The sequence below is a fragment of the Mastacembelus armatus genome, chromosome 18 (genome assembly GCF_900324485.2).
Source record: "Mastacembelus armatus chromosome 18, fMasArm1.2, whole genome shotgun sequence".
Taxonomy (NCBI): domain Eukaryota; kingdom Metazoa; phylum Chordata; class Actinopteri; order Synbranchiformes; family Mastacembelidae; genus Mastacembelus; species Mastacembelus armatus.
In genome coordinates, this window is record NC_046650.1 from 10,224,944 (window position 1) to 10,244,935 (window position 19,992).

Genomic DNA, 19,992 nt, shown 5'->3' on the forward strand with positions numbered 1-19,992 from the left:
AAGACTTTTTCATATTTGTGATGCCAGACAGCTAATCTCTTTCCCGACACATTGTCAGCATCTGTCATCCACAGATCTCAGTTTTTTCTTCTATTTCATGTTTCTTTCTCCTGCCTTCTCTCTTCTCTTGTCTTTGTCTGCTTGTTTTTTTTTTTTTCCCCTCTTCTCCATATTCATTGCTGTCTCGAAATTTCCTTTTTGTAGTTTGTCACTTTCCTCTATCTCCCTTCTATGTAATTTTCCTTTCTCTCTGGTTCTTGTCAGCCTGTCTGTGGTTGCCTTTTTACTTCGTATCACTCTTTGTGAAGATGTTGTTTTTCCCCCCTCCCTTTTGTTTCTCGTCATCTTTTCTTGATATCCCCCCAGACGCTCCCACCAGCTCGGTTTTTCGTGGTTTTCTTTCTGTCTTTAAAGCCTTTGAGATGAATTATTGAACAGACTGACCCCTGGCTGCACAGTTGCCGTCTGGGTGTGGTGTCGTTTCTCTGATTCCATTTCAGTTCTTTAAGTGCTTCTGGTCTTGTATGTCTCTGTGTCTTCGAACACTTTAAGCCTCTTGTGTGTGTGTGTGCGTGTGTGTGTGCGTGTGTGTGTGCGCGCGTGCGTGTGTGTGAGTGTGTGCGTGTGTTTACTGTGACTAAGAAGGAAATTCATGGCTAATGTACAGGTTGTACTTAAATGAACCCTTGTTTCTGCAAATGGAAGGTATCCAATATAGTTATATTTGTGTTTTTGTGCTGACGTAAGCGTTGGCTACAGTTGGATAAAAGGACTTATAAAAATAGCAAACCATTTTCATTCCCATTGTGGACTGAATTAAATCTTTTCGAACAACTTGTCATCCACTAAAACACAAAGCTGCTCTACACGCCTCTCTTATTTTGCTTTATTGGATTGTCCTCTTGACAGAGAGAGCATGTAGGGATGGAAGAGGAAGCTAATGACAGATTACCATAATTATAAGTTGGTTTTGAGCCCATGACGTCATATGTACGTTTAGTTTATATTATGCTTTAGTCTGATGATATAGAGGGCTTCGACGTATGCCTGTTGCTTCATCTTTACAGTTGCATTTCATGCTTAATGCTTTTGTTTTTTTGTTTTTTTTTTGATGAGATGGAGTGATATGCCAGCAGAGCCATGTTTAGGTACCATCACTCAGAAACGCAAATGCAAGCTCTGTTGAGTTACAAGTTGTAGATACAGTATATCACTGGTGAGCGATTTGACAGTTTCTTATCCATTTCACACTCTCCAGGCAGAACTAATGTTAGTCACAGGGAGTTGCATAAGCAGGGAAATAATAAGCAGTATAAATATCTTAAGTAGGCGTTGATGACAAATGTGTGTCAAGCAGTTTTTTAAAAAAAAATTTTTTTGGTAAACTGTCCACACGTTGGCCAAACCTGACAGCCTAGCTCTGTGGTAAATGAATGAATCGTTGATGACATGTTGCTTGAAGCGTGAAATCTGATATTTGGTCTTCTTGTGTGTTTCCTGCAGGCTGTTCAACCTGACTCTGAAGAAGCTGATCATGCTAAAGGAGCTGGATAAAGACCTCACCTCTGTGGTCATCGCAGTCAAACTGCAGGTATGAGGTGCCTCTGCAGCCAGAAAACAAAAGCGACAGCAGGAGGACTGTTTAAATGCAGTAATGATCACATTTAAAAGGACTATTTCACCAGACCACAGTCACTTTGATTTCTTTATCTTTAATCACCAAAACTGTGTTGAAGCTTTTTTTTTTTTTCATTATGTATGTCAACCCAAGAGACCAGTAGATGTTGAAATGTTGAATCAACCACAGAGTATCACTTTTTCCTCTTTTTCTACTTCTGCTGTGTTCATTGTTTTGCTGAGTCAGGTTATTTTCTCTGGACACACTTCCTCCCCTTTTACAGCCAAAAGCCTTTCTGCAGCTCCTCCACAGTGTGTGAACACTAAATGACTTTCCGCTTATGCTTGCGAGGAATAGAGATGTTTACAGCTTTCTGTCTGTCAACAGTATTAAAAGTTTTTTTTTTTTTTTTTCCCGCAACATAAAGATTGTCAGTTTGGGGATTTAAAGGCCTCATTGCTGTTGACTCCATTTAAATTTTGTATATTGGTTTATTTTGTGGAGCTTTTCATGCATAATATTTCTCCTTATTCACTTCCAATTTCTTTTTTTTTTTTTTTTTTTTTTTTTTATGTGTTTATCTCTAGTTTGTTCACTGATATAAACCAACAATTTTCTTGTAATTTAGTAAATTATCCAGATTAAGATGTTAAGACATCCGTTTATGTTCTTTAGCTTCTGTTCACTCTTCATTTTCTCTGTCTTGTTTTCTAACTACATACACCATTGGATTCTCTGTTTCTGGCACATAAAGCTTTTCAAGCTGTTTTAATTCTTCTTCCATGCTGCTTCTTGCCACTCACACATTCTCCCCTCTCTGCTCCCCCTTATCAGTCAGTTTCATCTTCTTCACCTCCCTTTTGCTCGGCCTCTGGTTCTCCCACGCTCCTCTCTCTGCATGCGGTTGATGAGAGTTCATTGTTTTGGCTGCTGGAGTTGGCCAGGGCACGCTAATAGAAATCTTTTCATCTGTTATCTTTTCTCTCTCTTTTCTCCCTCCGTCACTTCCTCAGGGCTCCAAGCGGATCCTGCGCTCCAATGAGATCCTGCTGTCCTCAGCAGGGCTGACAGAAACCGACCTGCAGCTCACCTTCTCCCTGCAGGTACGGGCCCAGGTTCAGGAAAGTCAGGTCCCTGTCTGTCTCAAAGGCAAACAAAACCTCTACGTTTTTCTGTCTGATAGAAATTGGTTAAATAGGTTTTGTCTTTATTATATTTATTTAATTAGAAACCAAAACCAATCTTATCATAACATATTTTAAATCTTAATTTTCTCACCAGATCATGAGAACTGCCAGAAGCTAAAGAGATTTCACATTTTTGAAATAAATCCAAAATAACAAAAGAAAAATTCTCACAAGCCACAGCAAATTCATATTATGTTTTAGTAATCAGAGGAAAAATAACATGAACCATGTTTCTAAAGGCTCAGGGAATTTCTCTGTCTGGATCTGACTCAGTGCACTGAGCCACACGTGGCACATTAAACCTTCTGCAGAGAGGAAACCTGCTAAAACAGAAAAGCAGAGTTACTTCACTACTTTGCACATTGTTGCAGGAGTTTCTTTTGTTCCAGTTGTGGTGCATCTGGTGAGCACTTTAATGGTGGGTTATGTCATAGTTCAGATGTGGCTAAAGGGTTTGACACCAGAGGCACCAGAGGACTGCTGTTGCACCACAAGCCTGTTAGTTCATCCTAATTACCCTGACCCTAGGAAACAAATGCCATCTCTCTGTTGGTCTGAACAGGTCAATCACCTGCCTGGCAGCTGCTGTTGTGACTGCACCTGGGCATGTGTTTGCTGACGTGTGTGTTTGTACCCACAGTACCCACACTTCCTGAAAAGAGACGCCAACAAGCTTCAGATCATGCTGCAGAGACGGAAGCGATACAAGAATCGCACCATCCTGGGCTACAAGACTCTGGCCCTGGGTCTTATCAACATGGCCGAGGTATAATACCTAGAATCTACTGTTAAACAAGTGTTTTTCTCTTTATACTGTTGCTGCAATTACAAATCCATTTTCCCCTGAATTCCTTAAAGCCACTGATGAAGTTTTGATAGCAAGTGAGGGCTAATTATTTTGAAAAACATCTGGGAATCTGTTTATTAATCTAAATAAAATCTAAGCTTTGTGATTATTAAAAACAAGTGTACGGTAAATAGAATTTTAAAAATACCATTTAAAAGCATTTGGTGCACAAATTATAAAAAACTACAGTTTTACCAAAACTAAACTAATTTAGTGTAAAGTGTGTGACTGAAGTAATGAGTGCAGGTAGATGGAGGAAAGGCCGCATGCACGCAGCTTGGAACATTTTGGGGTATTTTTGGCACAGAGCAGCTCCAACAGCAGATGGAGGTTATGTTTCGTGTTTGAGGGCACGTCAGCAGTGAGTTGTCAAGTCAGCAGAGTCGCATCCTCTTCAGCCAGACAAATGTCCCAACTGATCCGAGCTGTTGACCCGACAAACTACCAGTCACAAGTTCAGTTCCCTAAGCGCACAGCGTCTGCGTCCTGCTTCAGGCTGATCTCAGTTTAACTTCTTTTCACAACGTCATCACAAAGTGTTTTCGAACTAGAAGAAAGGGGATGTTTTTTTTTTTTGTCATGCTACAGATCTGTTCTTCCATATTTCTTTGTTATCATGAGGAAATTTTTATCACAGTAACCGGATAACCTTCATTTAACTTTCATCTAAACTCAATTCAACAAAGTGCACGCTGGATTTCGGTCTTTGTCCCACTGTTCTTTTCTCGCCCACCATAAATGTCGCCATAGATCAAACTTTCCAATTAGATTTTGAGCTCTTCTGCCAAAAGCTTCCTGCATCCTCTGTCTACCACAAAATGAAGCTGTTACAAATAAGTTTGATTTCGTGTGTGTGTGTGTGGACGTTCTTTCTAGTTTTCATAGGCTGTGTCTGACCACAAAACATTTATAAAGAGAAGAGGATACAGTTAATGAAGACGTAGGTTTGGTTTCCAGGATGTTTCTCCTATCAAAAGCAAATTAAACTGAAACTAAAAAGAGAAAAAGCTTATACAGTACAAACAACCCTAAGGCAAACTGCTAGTCCCGATGAAACGGCTTCTGTACCAACACTATTGTGTTACTTAAGTCTTGGGCGATGCCTGCCGGCTGTCGAGAGCTGCCTCTGTAAAATAAAGTCACATTTTTATTCATGAGGTTCTTTCAGCAGACAGGTTGGCTGCAAAGTGCTTCACAGAGGGTAAAGGACACAAATGCAGATTCATATGCATGAAAGGTTCAAACTCGTTTTCCTTCCCAGCCACAGTAAAAGTCCCTGAACGACATTCACTTGGCATATTCCGCCTAAAGCTCTGTGTGTCAGAGAAATTATAATGCTACAGGGGACTCGCTTGGATTTTTCAGTTCAGACATTCTCATTAGAAGTTACAAAGATATGTCATTTTGACAGCTTCTTCAACATGACAGGCAGTTTCCACTGACCCAGCAGTGAAAATGAACTGCTGAACCAAAGTCATAAATGCTTTGCAGTAAAGAACTGCTCAGGATGTCACGTTACTACCTGATGTTATTTTTAAACGCGAGGAAAAGTAACAAGGCCTAAAATGTTTTGTCATTTATTGTGCATGTGCTTTCATGATACTGAGAAGTTGTTTTTCATTTTAGTAATAAAATACATTAAAAATATCTCACAGGTTCAATATTTTTAGCAAATTTTTTTTGTAGTTGTTTTTTTTGTTTTTACCTAACACGACTCTGACTGTTGTGGTCATAACAGTTTTTTTTTTTTTTTTGTTTTGTTCTGCCATTTAACTAGGATTTGCACAATTTCACCTCATTCTGCTGCAGTTTTCATTTTGTAATTTCTCTGCCATGCAGGGCACATAATGCTTCGCAGTAATGGAAAGAGAAAATAGTCACACTTAAAAGCTGTTATTATCTGTGTGATAAACGTGTGTTTTAGGAAGGAATTCACCACATGCTGCACGACATAATGCATTACATCAGTCAATGCAGTAGTTTCACTCTGTAGTTTTTATAAATGGGTTTTAAAAAGCCACGGCAGAATTTCAGAACAGAAACCTGAATCTTGATAATGTTTGCTTGAACCAATTTGCATAATTGTCTTTCTCCCAGCTGCTCGAAGCTTTAGAAAGCAGCATTTAACAGCAGTGTTTAAAGCATCAGACGCAGGTTAGCTGAGCATCTCCCAGGTGAATGGATGTATGTCAGTATGCGTCTTTAATGTGTGGCTATGGTCGTCTCTGTAATAAGCTGCTCAGACTTCATTCTCTGAGTGTGATCAGGAGGCTGTGTGTCGCTCAGGTAGATACACAAACACACACAGGAGGCGTGAAGCTGCTGTTCGCTGCAGCAGCAGAGCAAGATGATTTTTGCTCCCTCACGTTTGCATTTCATCCGTCGTCGTCGGCGACGGTCTGATGTTGTGTTTGACTGTTATTTTTGTATATTTAGCCTCGTCTTTTCCTCCATTATCTTCCTGTTCTTGACATGCTGCTGTCTAACCTTTCTCTCCCTATTCCCCCTGTATCTGCAGAGCCTTTGTCTGCCTAGTCTGGCTGTATTCCTCCTTCTCTGCTATTTAAATCACGTTTTGTGCTTTGTTTATCTCTGCTGTGTGTATAATAGGACCGCTCTTGAAAGAAGTCTCCTTTATTTAGGAGCTTTATGCATCTGACGTTGTTTCCTTCAGTAATAGTCTTGTTTCCATTTGTGCAGTATTATTTACCGTCCAGATGCAGCTCATGTAAGAAAACAGTTTCTTTGGGACCTTGTCAGATTTTTATCTAAACCATACAAGGGTGTAGAGTTTGGGGAAAAAATAAACATATAGACATAGAACTGTATCTGTGTTTTCCTGTTTTTACAGGCAGTGCCACATTGATGTTAAATTCATGCAGAGATGGTACTTTTGTACAATTGTGAGGTTAAATAGTTTTAAAACCTACAGTCTAATGAGAACCTAACTCCACTGTGATCTGACACAGTCTCATCTGTTTTCCTTCGTCCAGGTGATGCAGCACCCCAGCGAGGGGGCCCAGGTTCTGGGGCTCCACAGCCAGCTGAAGGATGCGTCAGTGCCTGTCGCTGAGGTCAGGGTCTACTCCCTGTCCAGCCAGCCCATCGACCACGAGGCACCCAAAGCCAAGATGTCTGGTGAGGACAGGCTTTTTGCTTTATTTAGTGTCCCATCATCTTACCCTTTCTGTGTTCTAACTAACCTTGTTTCTGCATTCCCAGACCGATCTCCAGACATCGACAACTACTCTGAAGAAGAGGAAGAGAGCTACTCTTCAGAACAGGAGGGCAGTGATGACCCCATTCATGGACAGGTGTGTTGTGTGATACTAGCTGCAACAAGTGATTATTTTAACTTCACTAATCTAGCCTTCTTAAGTCACTCTGTCACTTTAGGAAGTAGTGTAAATATTATCTCCCAGTTTGTCCTTAATTTGCCTTGTGATGCTTGAAGCTACTGTTTGTTGAAGGCTTAAATATGAAGTTTTTTTTTTTTTTTAGATATCATGAGTAAATATGTCCTTTTTGTTGTTTTATACTCTGATAATAGCTATTAAAACCATATGAGGAGCAGACATCATAAATGTCTGCATTAAAAGTAGTATAAGATGTACAAAAACTAATTCTATCAATTTACTTCAGTTTTTTTTTAATTCATTTCCATAGTTCCAGATTTTCTTCTGCATGTATAAAACATGCAAGATTTTCAGCTGTGCACTGATTAGTAAGAGAAAAAACAAGAAGAAGGCAGCCATAGAAGTCAGTCTATGCTTTTGCTCAAACTGAATTACTGATTGGGGTTTGGCCCATTTTCATCCTCATTTGCTTGTGATGTGTCCTTCAGTGAACAGGGAGCAGGTTCAGATCCAAACTGATGTAAGCATCAGCAGAGAGATTGTGTTTCTTTTTCTCCTGTCACCTGCTTTCTGGGATTTTGAGCGAGAAAGCAACGGCGCTCAGGGGGATGTGATAGGGCTCAGCACCCATCAGTGCAAGAGAATGGAGGAGAGAGTGAAAGGAGCAAAAAAGATAAAGGAGGGGGATAAGAAGGGAGCAACAAGGCTCTGGGGGCCAGATTGAACAGGATGAAAGGAGGAATGGAGGAAAGCTTGAGCTACAGGAGGGAAGATAAAGAGCGTGAGGTGATGGTGCAGGGGTGAGGACACTGGCTGAAGCACCGAGACTAGAAAGGATAGAGTCGCAACAACACGCAATAAACGAGTCACAGCAGATCTGTTTCAACTTGAGGGTTAATTCACTTTTTTTTTTTTGTGTGTGTATAATTCTGACTGCTGAGGGTTGTCATTTCATTTAAAAAACAAAAGGCCCAGTTATTAGTAATCTGTTACCCCTCCTTACCCATCTCACCTTCTGTGTCCCCCTCCCTCTCAGTACTTATTTGACGAAGAAGAGGAGGTGAGGAAGAAAAAGCCGAGGCGTAAGCTGCCTTCCAACGCCGCCATCACCAGAGTAAGAAAAAGCTCACCTCCCCTCATTCATCTGCACTCTCCATCTCGCGCCCCATCTCGCTACCTGCTTGTTTTGTCGGTAAAGCAATTTGCAGCAAACCTGCCTCATGAAAAAAAAAAAAAAAATTTGATTTGACTGCACCGCTGAACCTCCCCCCCTTCTGCTGCCTCTTACCTCACCTTATTCAACCTGCTCTCCTTATCTATCTGCTCCCCCCTCTCTCTCCCCCTCCCTTGTTTTTTTTTATTTTTATTTCATAAATCCATTTGCTCCCTCTCATTCTCAATACACGTTATTTAGGCCAGTTTTCCAGGAGGCAAACACTGACACAGCTCACCACCAATACTCGCAATAACAATAACTCCTTCTGCCCTGTATTGCAAATTGCACATGGTAACACACATATACACACATATATACATTCCCATACGGCATGAAGTCGACCCTCTGCCTCTTTCTAGCACCAAATTAGGACACAACCCCTACAACACTACAGCTCTCCACATCCACTCAGACATTATGTTGCTGATGAAGTCTTTTTTGGGTTTCTAATGTTTTTACTGAAAACACCCAGGAGATTGTTTTAAAATATAGTCTGATTAAGAAGATACTGCTGATCTCAGGTAATAGAAAACGAAAATGGAAAAACTGAAGAGAAATGAGATTGCGATTATACACTAGAGTCCCTTTAAATATGTATAAATCAGTTACACTACAGTGGTCGCTCTACAAATTGGATTTGGATATCTGTTGTTTTACTATCTGTTAAATATATTTTTCTGGCCTTTTTAATAAGCACCCCATTTGTCTAACCACAATGCACTGAGAGCTGTGGTGATGTATAATGTAATATTATATTTTTGCCCAGTGGCATCATATTGTTTCTGTATTAAGATGTGTGGAGGGCTCCAGATTTAGTGACATCACTGTTTCACACCAGCTGTTTCCAACACATTTTTTTAAATTATCCAGATGCTTGATGAGCGACTTCACGCACATATTTCAAGAGAAGCCCCTGAGGCGCACATCCCCATGTTGTATCCATTAACAGCCTGTTGTTGTTCTGAGTCATCGGGCGTGAAAAGAGCACTCGAAATTCTATAGCTCGCTCCTGTCGTCCCTTCCTATACTACACACCCCCCTCACACTCCTGAGCATCCATCTCCTGACTGTCATACCATCCCTAATCTTTTCTCATTTTCTCTCTCAGCAACCCAACATCAAGCAGAAATTTGTCGCCTTGCTGAAAAGGTTTAAAGTCACTGATGAGGTAAGCACCACAGTTTATTTGTCACACCTTTTTTTTTTTTTTTTTTTTTGTCTCCTCTCACGGCTGCTCCCCTCCTGATATAACTTATATCACATATCAACACTTCCACTCCATGTGAAAGGTTCAACGTGTGTGTCTGCTTCAGACGTGTTGCTGAAGTCAACATGGATTTCGGTTTGGCTTTGAGGACGCAGCGAGCTGTGTGGGAGAGATGTGGCAGAATAACTGAGATTCAGCTGGCAGCTCAAAAGAAAAGACACTAAACATTGTAGATTAAAATAGAACAGGAATGTGTCTGTGTTTATGTGTTTCTGGAGTGAATCCATCAACCAAATGTGTGTGTTTGATGTCATGCTGCTCATAGTACTTCATCTGTGTGTATGTGTGTGTTTCTGTGTTCTGAACAATACACTGGTGTTTGTCTGGCTGCTTTTCTCCTGTTTATTAATGCATTAATTATTAATACTCAAACTTTATAAACTCAGAGTAAAATCCAAATGTACGTGCTAATACAGTAGATCCAGGTTGTATGGAAATGGAAAGCTGAACTGCAGTGTGTCTGTTGGTTATGTGGTCTGCTCTGTGTCGTCCAGGTCGGTTTTGGCCTGGAGCACGTGTCCAGGGAGCAGATCCAGGAGGTGGAGGAGGACCTGGACGAGCTCTACGACAGTCTGGAGATGTACAACCCCAGCGACAGCGGGCCGGAGATGGAGGAGACGGACAGCATCCTCAGCACACCCAAGCCTAAACTGAGGTAACAGGACGAACACAAGACACTTGACAATGTCACATTTGGCACCGCAAAATCTCACAGGTCTCACTGAACAACAGTTCAGAGACTCCTCTGATGGTGAATATGGCTCATTATTTAAAGCATAACAGGAGACAGAATCTAGCCAGTTTTGCATTGAATGTGTTAAATTGTTGTATTGTTTTTTTTTTAAAAACAGCTTTCTTGTGTCTCTGTTCAGGCCGTTTTTTGAGGGAATGTCTCAGTCCAGCTCACAGACAGAGATCGGCAGCCTGAACAGCAAAGGCAGCTTGGGCCGAGACACTTTCAGTCCGGTGAGTAACTGGGATCTGTGAGGAAGCGTCGCCCACAGCGTCAGTATGTGTGGGTGCAGTGCTTAAGAAAACCTGAATGGCTAGAGCTGTTTTTTTTTTTTTTATTATTATTTTTATTCCCCTTTCACCAGGATCTGACTGCAGTAAATATTTATTGTCCCCCAAAGGTTGTCTGATTCTGCAGCCAGACCGCATTGGAACTTGTATACAAGACAGATTTTACAAGTACAGAACACACCTACAACTCATCATAAAACTCTCCAGCTAGTAATCACATGAAGGATTTTCTATAAGCTCTCTATGAGCTTCTTTTTGTCTGTGATTCCCTAAAGAGATAAATGTCAGGAGGTGTTGTGACATAGCTAGCAGTTTATTTTTTCAGTCTCACAACAAATAATTACTGGATATGGCATTTCTTTAGGGCACTGAAGCATATGCCGATAAATACTCTGAGAAGGAGTAGTCACTCTTTGGTTGAACTTGTTGAACAAGTCAACATATGCAGCTTATAATGACGGTTTGCATGAGCTTCGTTTTAATAGCTCATAAACACAAAGGTTGGGAACCACCGTGATATGTCGATAAAAGTCTTAATCTGCTGTGCACACTTTTAGATATAAATTTATTTTATTTTTTTTGGAATCCCACACCTCATCTCATGGTTAGACATTATTTCTTTGGCCCCTAACCAATACTGTCATAATAAGTAAACTTTGTTCATATAGCAGTGACCTAACAGTAAGTTTACAAAGTGCTTCACACTCAAATGTAGCAAGATAACAACCCAATAAAAATACACTGAAACATTGGCAGTAAATATATGGTGATATATACTGTGGGAATACAGTGTATGCCATAAAATGAAGCAACACAGGCGTGAAAACAATGTGTGACTTGCACTAATGTGGTAAATGTCTGGAATCAGAAGCTAATGAAAATCACCCCCTGCAGTGGTGCACATTGCATTGATGTAACATTTAATTCTTTTCTAATGTTTCCTTGATGGAACAAAAATCCATTAGCTTCATAATGTCATCATCTGCTCAATACAAAGTGTGTGATCTCACCCGCTGGATGTGTCCGCTGCATTCAAACTGCTGCAATCTCTCCTCTTAGTGTTGAGAGTGGTTGTCTTTGTTAAATTTTTTTTTTTTTTTTTTTTACTGTGAAATAGGATCCAAAGTGTCATCTGAACCAAAAATATTCCTGACGTCACTGTTGATATTTTAGACCAGTAAAGCTGAACTCCATGGCTTCTGTCCCTTTTATTTACTGATTCTCAAATCTCACTAAGCCTGTAGATTGAGTGCAGCACCTTTGTCTTCCCAGCAGGGGGAGCAGCCTCCTCTAGAGAAGATGAAGCCATCCCGCAGCCGCAACCTGGAGGAGGCTCTTTCTGAGACTGACACACTGGTACGACTGATAAAAATGTGTGCTGAGCATGTTTGTGAAGGAGACGGAATTAATGGTGCATAGGGATCTTTGTTAATATCAATTTGAGAGGGGACTGTGTGTTGTAATTGAGACAGATTGAAAGAGAGTGACGGGGAGGAGCAAAGATTGATGAAGTGTTGGAGACGATGACTTTAGGATTTCAAGTATCTCCTTTCTTTGACACTGATAGTTTATCTTTTGGACTCTGTGTTTGTCTCTGTGTGTGTGTGTGTGTGTGTGTGTGTGCGTGCGTGCGTGTGCGTGTGTGTGTGTGTGTAGGAGTTCACAGATCAGGAGCTGTGTGCTGACGTCGGTCCCTCCATCATGGTGTCAGTGGCAGAGAAACCCTGTACACCCATGAAGAGCAAAAGTGAAATACAGTCCATGCCGTCTCCAAGGTAACAAATGACCCAAATTAAGAAAAAAAAAAACAATTATTATATATTACATTCATTTGGGTGGGAACTTATAGCTAAATCATTGGGACAAGCACATACAGCTACAGGGAGAGAGAGTGGTGTGGTGACACGTGTCTGACACGCTGTACACACACACTCATATGTCCTCTGGATAGAAGTCTCAAGGTTGTGCTAGCTTAGCATTTAGAAATTAGAAATAAAATTATTATCCCCCCCCCCCCACCACCAGGTTGGATGGAGGCCACACGCCCCGACAGAAGCGCAGCAGCACTCCCATGAAGGAGCGACAACTCTCCAAACCTCTGAGTGAACGCACCAACAGCTCAGACTCGGAGCGATCCCCAGAGCTGGGGACAGCGCACAGCACACCGGTATGGTGCTGAAAATCTCTGTTAGCATCTGAGTCAGGGAATTTTCCTCATCATAAATTATTGCATCACTCTAACCAAACATACAAAATGATATATGCGTTTTGCAGTGTTCCCACATAGGAATTTACACTTAAAAAAGGAAGATGTTTTATTTGTTTTGTGTCCTGTTCTACCCACTCCCTTCTTGTTTTTTTCCCAAAATGCATCCTGATAAAGTACAACTCGCCTGGAGCTCAGAAATGAATAATGTATGTGCTGATGAGTCATCTGAAGAGTAAATGTGTTGCTGAAGGGGTGGGTTACGCACTCTGGATTTATCTGTGTTTGCTAAGATCCTGAGGAAGGCAGTCATTGACCAGCTGAACCAGATCTTGTTGTCGGACTCGGCGCTCCCAGAGAGCCTGATCCTCGTGAATGGAACCGACTGGCAGGGGCAGGTACGGTGGCATGTGCACGTGCGAAGCTTTTCCCTGTGTCAAAACAATAATGGCTGGTTTTCCACATTACAGTACATCTCACTTTTTTGTGTGTTGCAGTATGTTGCAGAGCAGCTCCAGGTACAGAGACACCCGGTGGTCTGCACGATTTCGCCGGCTGAAATCCAGGCGGTCCTGTCTGCTGTGCTCACTCGCATCCAGAAATTGTGAGTCCTCAATTGAAACATTCAGACATTTATATACATCTTTACTTCTGGTAATGTTTAAAAATACTTTGTATATCTCTGTTTTTCTTACTTGTATTGTGTTTCTCTGTTTGTTTTTAATGACCTGTCATTTTCTAATGCATATTAAGGAAAATGAAAACACACAAAGGCTTAATTATGCCAGTAATAATTGGTGAGGCTCCTGCAGATCTGGCTCCACACAGCACTGATAACACCACTCTCTCTCCCTGTAGCTGTAACTGTAACTCGTCCATGCCCAGAGCAGTGAAGGTGGTGGCGGTGGGAAGCCAGAGTTACCTCGGAGCCATCCTGCAGTTCTTCGTCACTCAGCTCGCCAACAAGACGTCTGACTGGCTCAACCACATGCGCTTCCTGGTGGTGCCACTGGGTAAGAGAGAGAGTGACGAAGAAGCTCTTGTTCCAGCAGAGATGAGTAGCAGCATTCAGGGAACCTCTCGAGAAGTGACTTAATTTATTCAGGCGTCTGTTCCTGATTGGATTGTGTCTTTTATGTTGCATTGATTGGCCAAGGTTTTGGTTTTTCTTCTAATCCAAATCCATCCTCTTTTTTCCATCCTTCTTCTCAATTTTTCTTATCTTTTTAATCAGGCTCCCATCCGGTTGCTAAGCACCTTGGCACCCTTGACAACCGTTACAGCTCTTCCTTTCTGGACGGGGCTTGGAGAGACATGTTTAGCCGCTCTGAACCACCACAGATAGGTAAGTCCTACAGACCAATACATGCAACCTCTATTGTCATCACATGCACAGACACGTTTATTTGCTTTCATCTGTGGTTTCTTTCTATGTGATGTCCAGATCCCTTGGATGTAGCGGGGAGAATCACCCAGTACATCAGCGGGGCAACCATCACACATCAGCTGCCCATTGCTGAGGCCATGCTCACCTGTAAACACAGGACGTGAGTACAGATTCCATATTATGCATAAAAACATAGCATCAACAATTTCGACTATCAAAAATGCTCTCTGTTTCTCTCTCTCTTTCTAGGCGAGATGAAGATTCCTACCAGAAATTCATTCCCTTTATTGGGGTAAGATTTTAGTGATAAAATGTGGTTTGGGATGGAACTGCAGGAGGTTTAGGTTGAGAAGTGATTGCTGCTGATCATTCAGATTTCTTGATTTTTTTTATTTTTTTTATTTTTTTGTCTGTTTACCAGGTAGTGAAGGTTGGTCTCATAGAGTCTGGCCCATCTCCAACAGGTAAGCGCTTGGAAACACTTTGTGCACTTTTCACACACAGAATCGAAAGGTGAGTTTGCTTGGATTTAGCACTGATGTTTCCCCCTTTTCATGATTTGTCAGGAGATACAGAAGAAGGCGTGGCTGTGAGCTTGGCTGTTCCATCCACATCTCCACCCTCCCATGGCTCTCCAACCGGGATGATCAAAGAGGCGGCCACTCCCCCTTCCTCCCCTTCCATGGGCAGCGTCCTGACCGTACAAGGGTAATACTTCATTTTTTTGCCTCCTCAACTTCACGGTATCTTATTTTTTTTCTCCCTTTTCTTCTGCTTTTCATATCCAAACCCTTCAGGGCTTCATATCATATTGTTTCCAAATTTCCACACCCTCTTTTTCAGGGTTGGAAAATAACCCATAAACTCAAACTGTGTAGATTATGATTATTTCATAGTACTGAATTAAAGTGTGTAAGCAGAGGAGGTTTTAAAGGAAGCAGCTGGTGTTTGGTTTATTGCTTCACATAGTGTTTGGATAGATTAAACTACATTTAATCATATATTAGCACTTTTGCCGTGCACAGTAACGGTAACCACGGCTATGAGAAAAAAGAAGTGCCATGAAAAGTGCAGTTCCTCTTTGATGTGCCAGACTGTAGCACTGTCTGAGCAGAATACATTTAGGGCAAGTGCTGAACAAAATATACAAATTCTCAACAGTGACATCCACCTTTTTTTTAAACTCAGACTGAAATGAAATGAATTGTGGCAGATCACATGCTGCAGAGGCACAAAGCAGAGTGTGTGAAGGGATAAAGAAATGTTTCACTGCAACTGTCGTTTCAGTAGATCAGCGCTTCAGAGTATATCATAAAGCAACTGATTTGTCCTTTTGCTGGGAAAGTTTTAGTTTTGACCACCTGTCTGTCCACAGGAGCCCCAGCATGTCTCACGGTGTGGACGCAATCGGCCTACAGGTGGACTACTGGCTGGCCTCGCTCGCTGAGAAGCGGCGGGAGGGGGAGCGACGTGACACAGGCTGTAAAAACACGCTGAAGAGCGCCTTCCGCTCACTGCAGGTCAGCAGGCTGCCAGGAGGAGGCATCAGCGATCCACAGGCCCAGGTCAGCACCATGGCCATGACTGTGGTCACCAAGGAGAAGAACAAGAAAGGTGAGAGAGATGAGACGAGTAAGTTTTATCAGATGGGATAAGATGGCAGCTACATACATATAAGTGTCTCTTGCTCTTACACTCAGTTTGTTGTGCTACACCCTTTATTTTACACACACACACACACACACACACACACACAGTCCTGTTCACATTTCACATTTCTCCTTTGAGAAATGCTGTTGATATTAGTGTCTGTCTCCCTGTTTCCCTCTTTAGTCCCCACCATCTTCTTGGGAAAGAAGCCAAAAGAAAAGGATGTGGATTCAAAGAGCCAAGTCATTGAAGGCATTAGCCGACTCATCTGCTCTGCCAAGCAGCAACAGACCATCCTGAAAGGTAACCTGAGCAATTAGGATGATGCAGCACCTCAGTTTCCTGTGTTTGCTGCAGCACTTTCACTCCTCATTAAGGATGGTTTTGGTTTTATTTCCTAATAAATGAGTGGACTTTTGGTGTCTCTTCTCTCCAGTGTCCATAGACGGAGTGGAGTGGAATGATGTTAAGTTCTTCCAGCTGGCCGCCCAGTGGCCCACTCATGTCAAATACTTACCTGTCGGACTTTTTGGCTACAGCAAACCCCCCTCCTAGGGGTGAGCACCCTACGACTCCTCTGACCCTGACTTGACCTTTGACTCTCCTCGATCCTGTCACACTTTCGCACACAGACCCCCACCTGCCAGCACCCACAGGGCTGAGAAAAGATGCCGAGCAGCGGGACTATTTTTCCTTCTTTAGTTTCACGTTCGCTATAGTCGTCTTATCTTCTTTGGGGGAAGGGGGAGGGTGAGGAGGGTGGCTTTACGGTGCGGCCCTGTTACTAGTCACTTTAATGCCCCTTTCAATGTGTATGTGTGTGCGGCAAGTGTGTATGCACATTTGAATGTACAGTGTGTGCGTGTGTGTGTTTGCAAGGGGTTTACAGCACAAGTTTATTAGCTAACTGCCTTTTATGTTTCCGTTCTATGGAATGCAATAGCATGCAACACATCACCAACTTTAAGTCTGACCAACAACTTCTGATCCACACGTGCATGGTCCGAACTAACAGATACACCAGTCATGCGCCGGAAACAGTAACTCAAAATAAAAAATAATGCAGCAGGGCTTCAGTGTTTGCATGAGCCAATGAGAACACACAGAAAAGTCTACTCTGCTCACATATAAAATTATTTTGAAAGAGTGCATCAGGAAACAGTTTGCTTTGCATTTGCCAAAAAAAAAGGCTGGCATGTGATGAATTTCTCCCCTACATGTTCAACATAAACTTCAATTTTATTTTTTATCTCTCTACCAAAATAAGTTAAGTTATTAATATATCAAATGTTTCCTTTAAAAAAAGAATATAAACAAAGGGGAGGGGTTTTTTTTAATAGTGCTCTAGTGAAAATGAATAAATCCTTCCCTTTAATGCTGTTTTGTGATGCATAGTGTGCATTTTTGTGAAGAGTCCCAGGACTTCAGGACAGGGGCTTCTCTAATGTGCAGTTTTCTTTATCTTATTGGCTATGCACTTACAACTACACATGGACCTGAGTGTTTGCTGCTGAAATACAGCTTAACCCTCTTAACAGCAGATCCAACCAAATATGCAACAGGAAAACTGAAACAATAAAATGCATATTTAAACAATCCAAAATTCAGCATTGATGGGAGTGGAGGGGGATTTCCTACATTAAGTCCTGCTTTTCCAAGACTATTTACAACACATAAGAGGGAGTTAATCACATGCAATAAAGCACAATGCTGACACCAATCCCCCCGAAAATCCTCATTTTGTTGGCAGCAGACTGGCAGCTTTATCAGTGGAAACAGCAGACCTGGTCAAAATGTATATTTCTTGAGCATTCCCGTTTCTCGAGCCCTGTAATAACCTTCATTTATGAGTTATTTTGGCACCGGTCTGCTACATGCTTTCTCTAAGATGTCGTGCGGTGATTAGTGAGTGTACAGTAACTGGTAACAAGTGTGTGTGTGTGCGTGCGTGTGTGTGTGTGTGTGTGTGGTGAAATAAATGTAATGTGGTCAGAAACAAAAAAAAAAAAATACTAAATACAAGAAATACTTTTTTCTACCATGTGACAGAGGGCATGTGTGTATGTGTGTTAGCACTGTGTGCTGATGATGTGGTCATGATCAATATCACTATCAGATTTGGGCTGCCAAACTGCAGTGGTCATCTTGTTTACTTTGTAGCCTGACACAAGGCAAATGCAGATTTCTATTTTTTTTTTAATCACTAAAAAAGAAAAATCACCAAAATAAATTCGTTTAAAGTGAAAAAATAGATTGAAATTCAGTGCTGCATATGCATTAGCCATTTCTAATAATTAATTGTTAAAAGCTCACTAAGCTCGTGTAGCTCTGCCTCGTGTCACCTACATCGTAACACTAATATCTCCAGTGAAGTATTAGCAAAGTAGATTTTTAAATAGCGTTAATGCCAGTGTGTTTATTTAAATGCAGTTTTGGTTTGAAAATAGATTAGAAAGTTGGTGTTACAGTGTTACACTCAGCGGCATGTCTCACACTCAGCTCATTCTTCTGTTGGACAGCGCCTGTTACACAAGGTTTCAGGCTTATTGGTTTTGGAGCTCACTTGTTTGTTCACTCTGTTTGATTAACAGCTCATCTGTCACCACTGAACAAACGCTCGGTTTGGTGTTGATTGATTTGAAGTACTTCCAAATATTTGAATGTATGAAAATTGGTTTATATGTTTGAGAGAATAAAATCATTTAGTGTTATGTGACCCCAAAATGACAGTTCACATCAGATTTTAAAAATGAACTGTTCCACCACCCCAGTAGGCAGCGAGTTTGGGCACTTTAAGATAAATAGGTGGATAAATAGATGGATTGAATATTTTATTAATCCTCAAGGGGAAATGTAAAATCTAACTACATAATCAAATCTTAAAAAATATTATTGAAGTAAGCGTTGACTTTTAAGAGTCACTGTGGTGCATTATTATATGTATATTTTTTTTAATTGACAATTGGATTTCATAAAGTCCTTCCAAAGATTATATAACATTTTGGAATGAAACACTTTTTTTAATTAAACCTTAAATGTGGAGGGTCAAGTGATCTTGTATCTGCTTTTAGAAACATCCTCTAACTAACTCACAATGCTCTTTGCTTTGTAGTGCTGTTTAATCACTTAAATGAGAAGCTAAACGTTTCCTAAATTGTGTAAAGTCATAATATCTTGATGCCTCTTGCTTGAAACTGTTCATTGATTGAACTGAAACAGAAATTTTCCACTAAAAGTGAGGCATTAAAATAAAATCCCTGCCAAACCTAAAATGTGAAAAATATGTGATTATGGTCAGATAGATCTGTGTCTTTTTAGGGGGTGCTGTTAGCTGAAAACATTAACATAACGATTTTTGTTTTTAAGTTATCATTTCAATGTTTGGAGGAACTGAATGATTTTCTATCGCGACAACATTCTGCCATTTTTCCGGTCTCTATCCCCTTTAGGCCGTTTTCCACTTCACTCACAATTACTAAAGTCTCTAAAAATCCTGGCTGTTCTGTGTGTGAGTCTTGAACTTGTTCCTGTGTGTTTGTACCTGTACCTCTGTACCTGTGATGCTGTAATGATGGTTTCTCTGTCTTTGACTAGTCGTGGTTAGAGATTAGGAGCTGTTCGGTCCATCAATAATCTCTGTCAGTGATCAGCAGTGTCTTTTCTCTCCACCATCCTCAGAAAAATGTTGCTCTGGCGATGAGAGAGTGATCTTCACCAGGCTTCCACAAGCTTAGCTTTATAAAATCACCCTATAAAGATGTTGTTCCCGTTCCTTCATGGCTTGTAAATTTGCCATCTGTCCTCATGGGAACGGTATTTGCCTGTGAAAGCAGTAGATTTCTGCCTGATGAGATTTTGCTCAGAGGAGAGTGCCCTAAGCTTGTGGACTTGTGAAAAGTATTTTGCACATGCCATTGTTTCTTCAGCAGCTGTCTTCAGCTTTTTTGCCTTTTTGCCTATAACAATAATTATAAATAAACAAACTATAATGCTTGTACATATCAGATAGTACTTGTTATATTTAGTTCTTCTGTTTTTTTTTTTTTTTATTAATTTGACACAGTTTGTAGTATTGCTTTTTCATTATTATGTTTGTCAATCAAACAGATGTGGGATGAAAAGTGGAAATGTTCATTGTTACATTTGTTTTTTAAAATAAAAATATTCCTGATTTGTAGCTCAGGCTTTCTTTTCTTTTGTCAGGTTATCTTATACGATAGATGGAAATCTTCAGA

The 19,992-nt window shown here is 41.0% G+C and overlaps 1 protein-coding gene across 3 annotated transcripts in view; it reads left to right on the top strand.

The window, feature by feature from the left end:
* Window positions 1-19,934, top strand: part of pacs1 (phosphofurin acidic cluster sorting protein 1) — a 42,349-nt gene extending 22,415 nt beyond the window's left edge. For 2 of the 3 annotated variants that reach the window (XM_026327156.2, XM_026327170.1), the window contains exons 2-24: window positions 1,504-1,591; window positions 2,632-2,721; window positions 3,446-3,571; window positions 6,646-6,790; window positions 6,875-6,966; window positions 8,045-8,122; window positions 9,333-9,392; window positions 9,986-10,146; window positions 10,364-10,457; window positions 11,787-11,870; window positions 12,171-12,289; window positions 12,540-12,681; window positions 13,014-13,118; window positions 13,218-13,324; window positions 13,579-13,733; window positions 13,955-14,065; window positions 14,165-14,267; window positions 14,357-14,399; window positions 14,529-14,571; window positions 14,674-14,815; window positions 15,483-15,721; window positions 15,941-16,060; window positions 16,194-19,934. In XM_026327156.2, the coding sequence (XP_026182941.1) occupies window positions 1,504-1,591; window positions 2,632-2,721; window positions 3,446-3,571; window positions 6,646-6,790; window positions 6,875-6,966; window positions 8,045-8,122; window positions 9,333-9,392; window positions 9,986-10,146; window positions 10,364-10,457; window positions 11,787-11,870; window positions 12,171-12,289; window positions 12,540-12,681; window positions 13,014-13,118; window positions 13,218-13,324; window positions 13,579-13,733; window positions 13,955-14,065; window positions 14,165-14,267; window positions 14,357-14,399; window positions 14,529-14,571; window positions 14,674-14,815; window positions 15,483-15,721; window positions 15,941-16,060; window positions 16,194-16,312 (2,566 nt within the window). In that variant the 3' untranslated portion in view covers window positions 16,313-19,934. The remainder of the gene's footprint in view (window positions 1-1,503; window positions 1,592-2,631; window positions 2,722-3,445; window positions 3,572-6,645; window positions 6,791-6,874; window positions 6,967-8,044; window positions 8,123-9,332; window positions 9,393-9,985; window positions 10,147-10,363; window positions 10,458-11,786; window positions 11,871-12,170; window positions 12,290-12,539; window positions 12,682-13,013; window positions 13,119-13,217; window positions 13,325-13,578; window positions 13,734-13,954; window positions 14,066-14,164; window positions 14,268-14,356; window positions 14,400-14,528; window positions 14,572-14,673; window positions 14,816-15,482; window positions 15,722-15,940; window positions 16,061-16,193) is intronic. The other variant, XM_026327162.1, reaches the window with a different exon arrangement.
* Window positions 19,935-19,992: the final 58 nt, after the last annotated feature.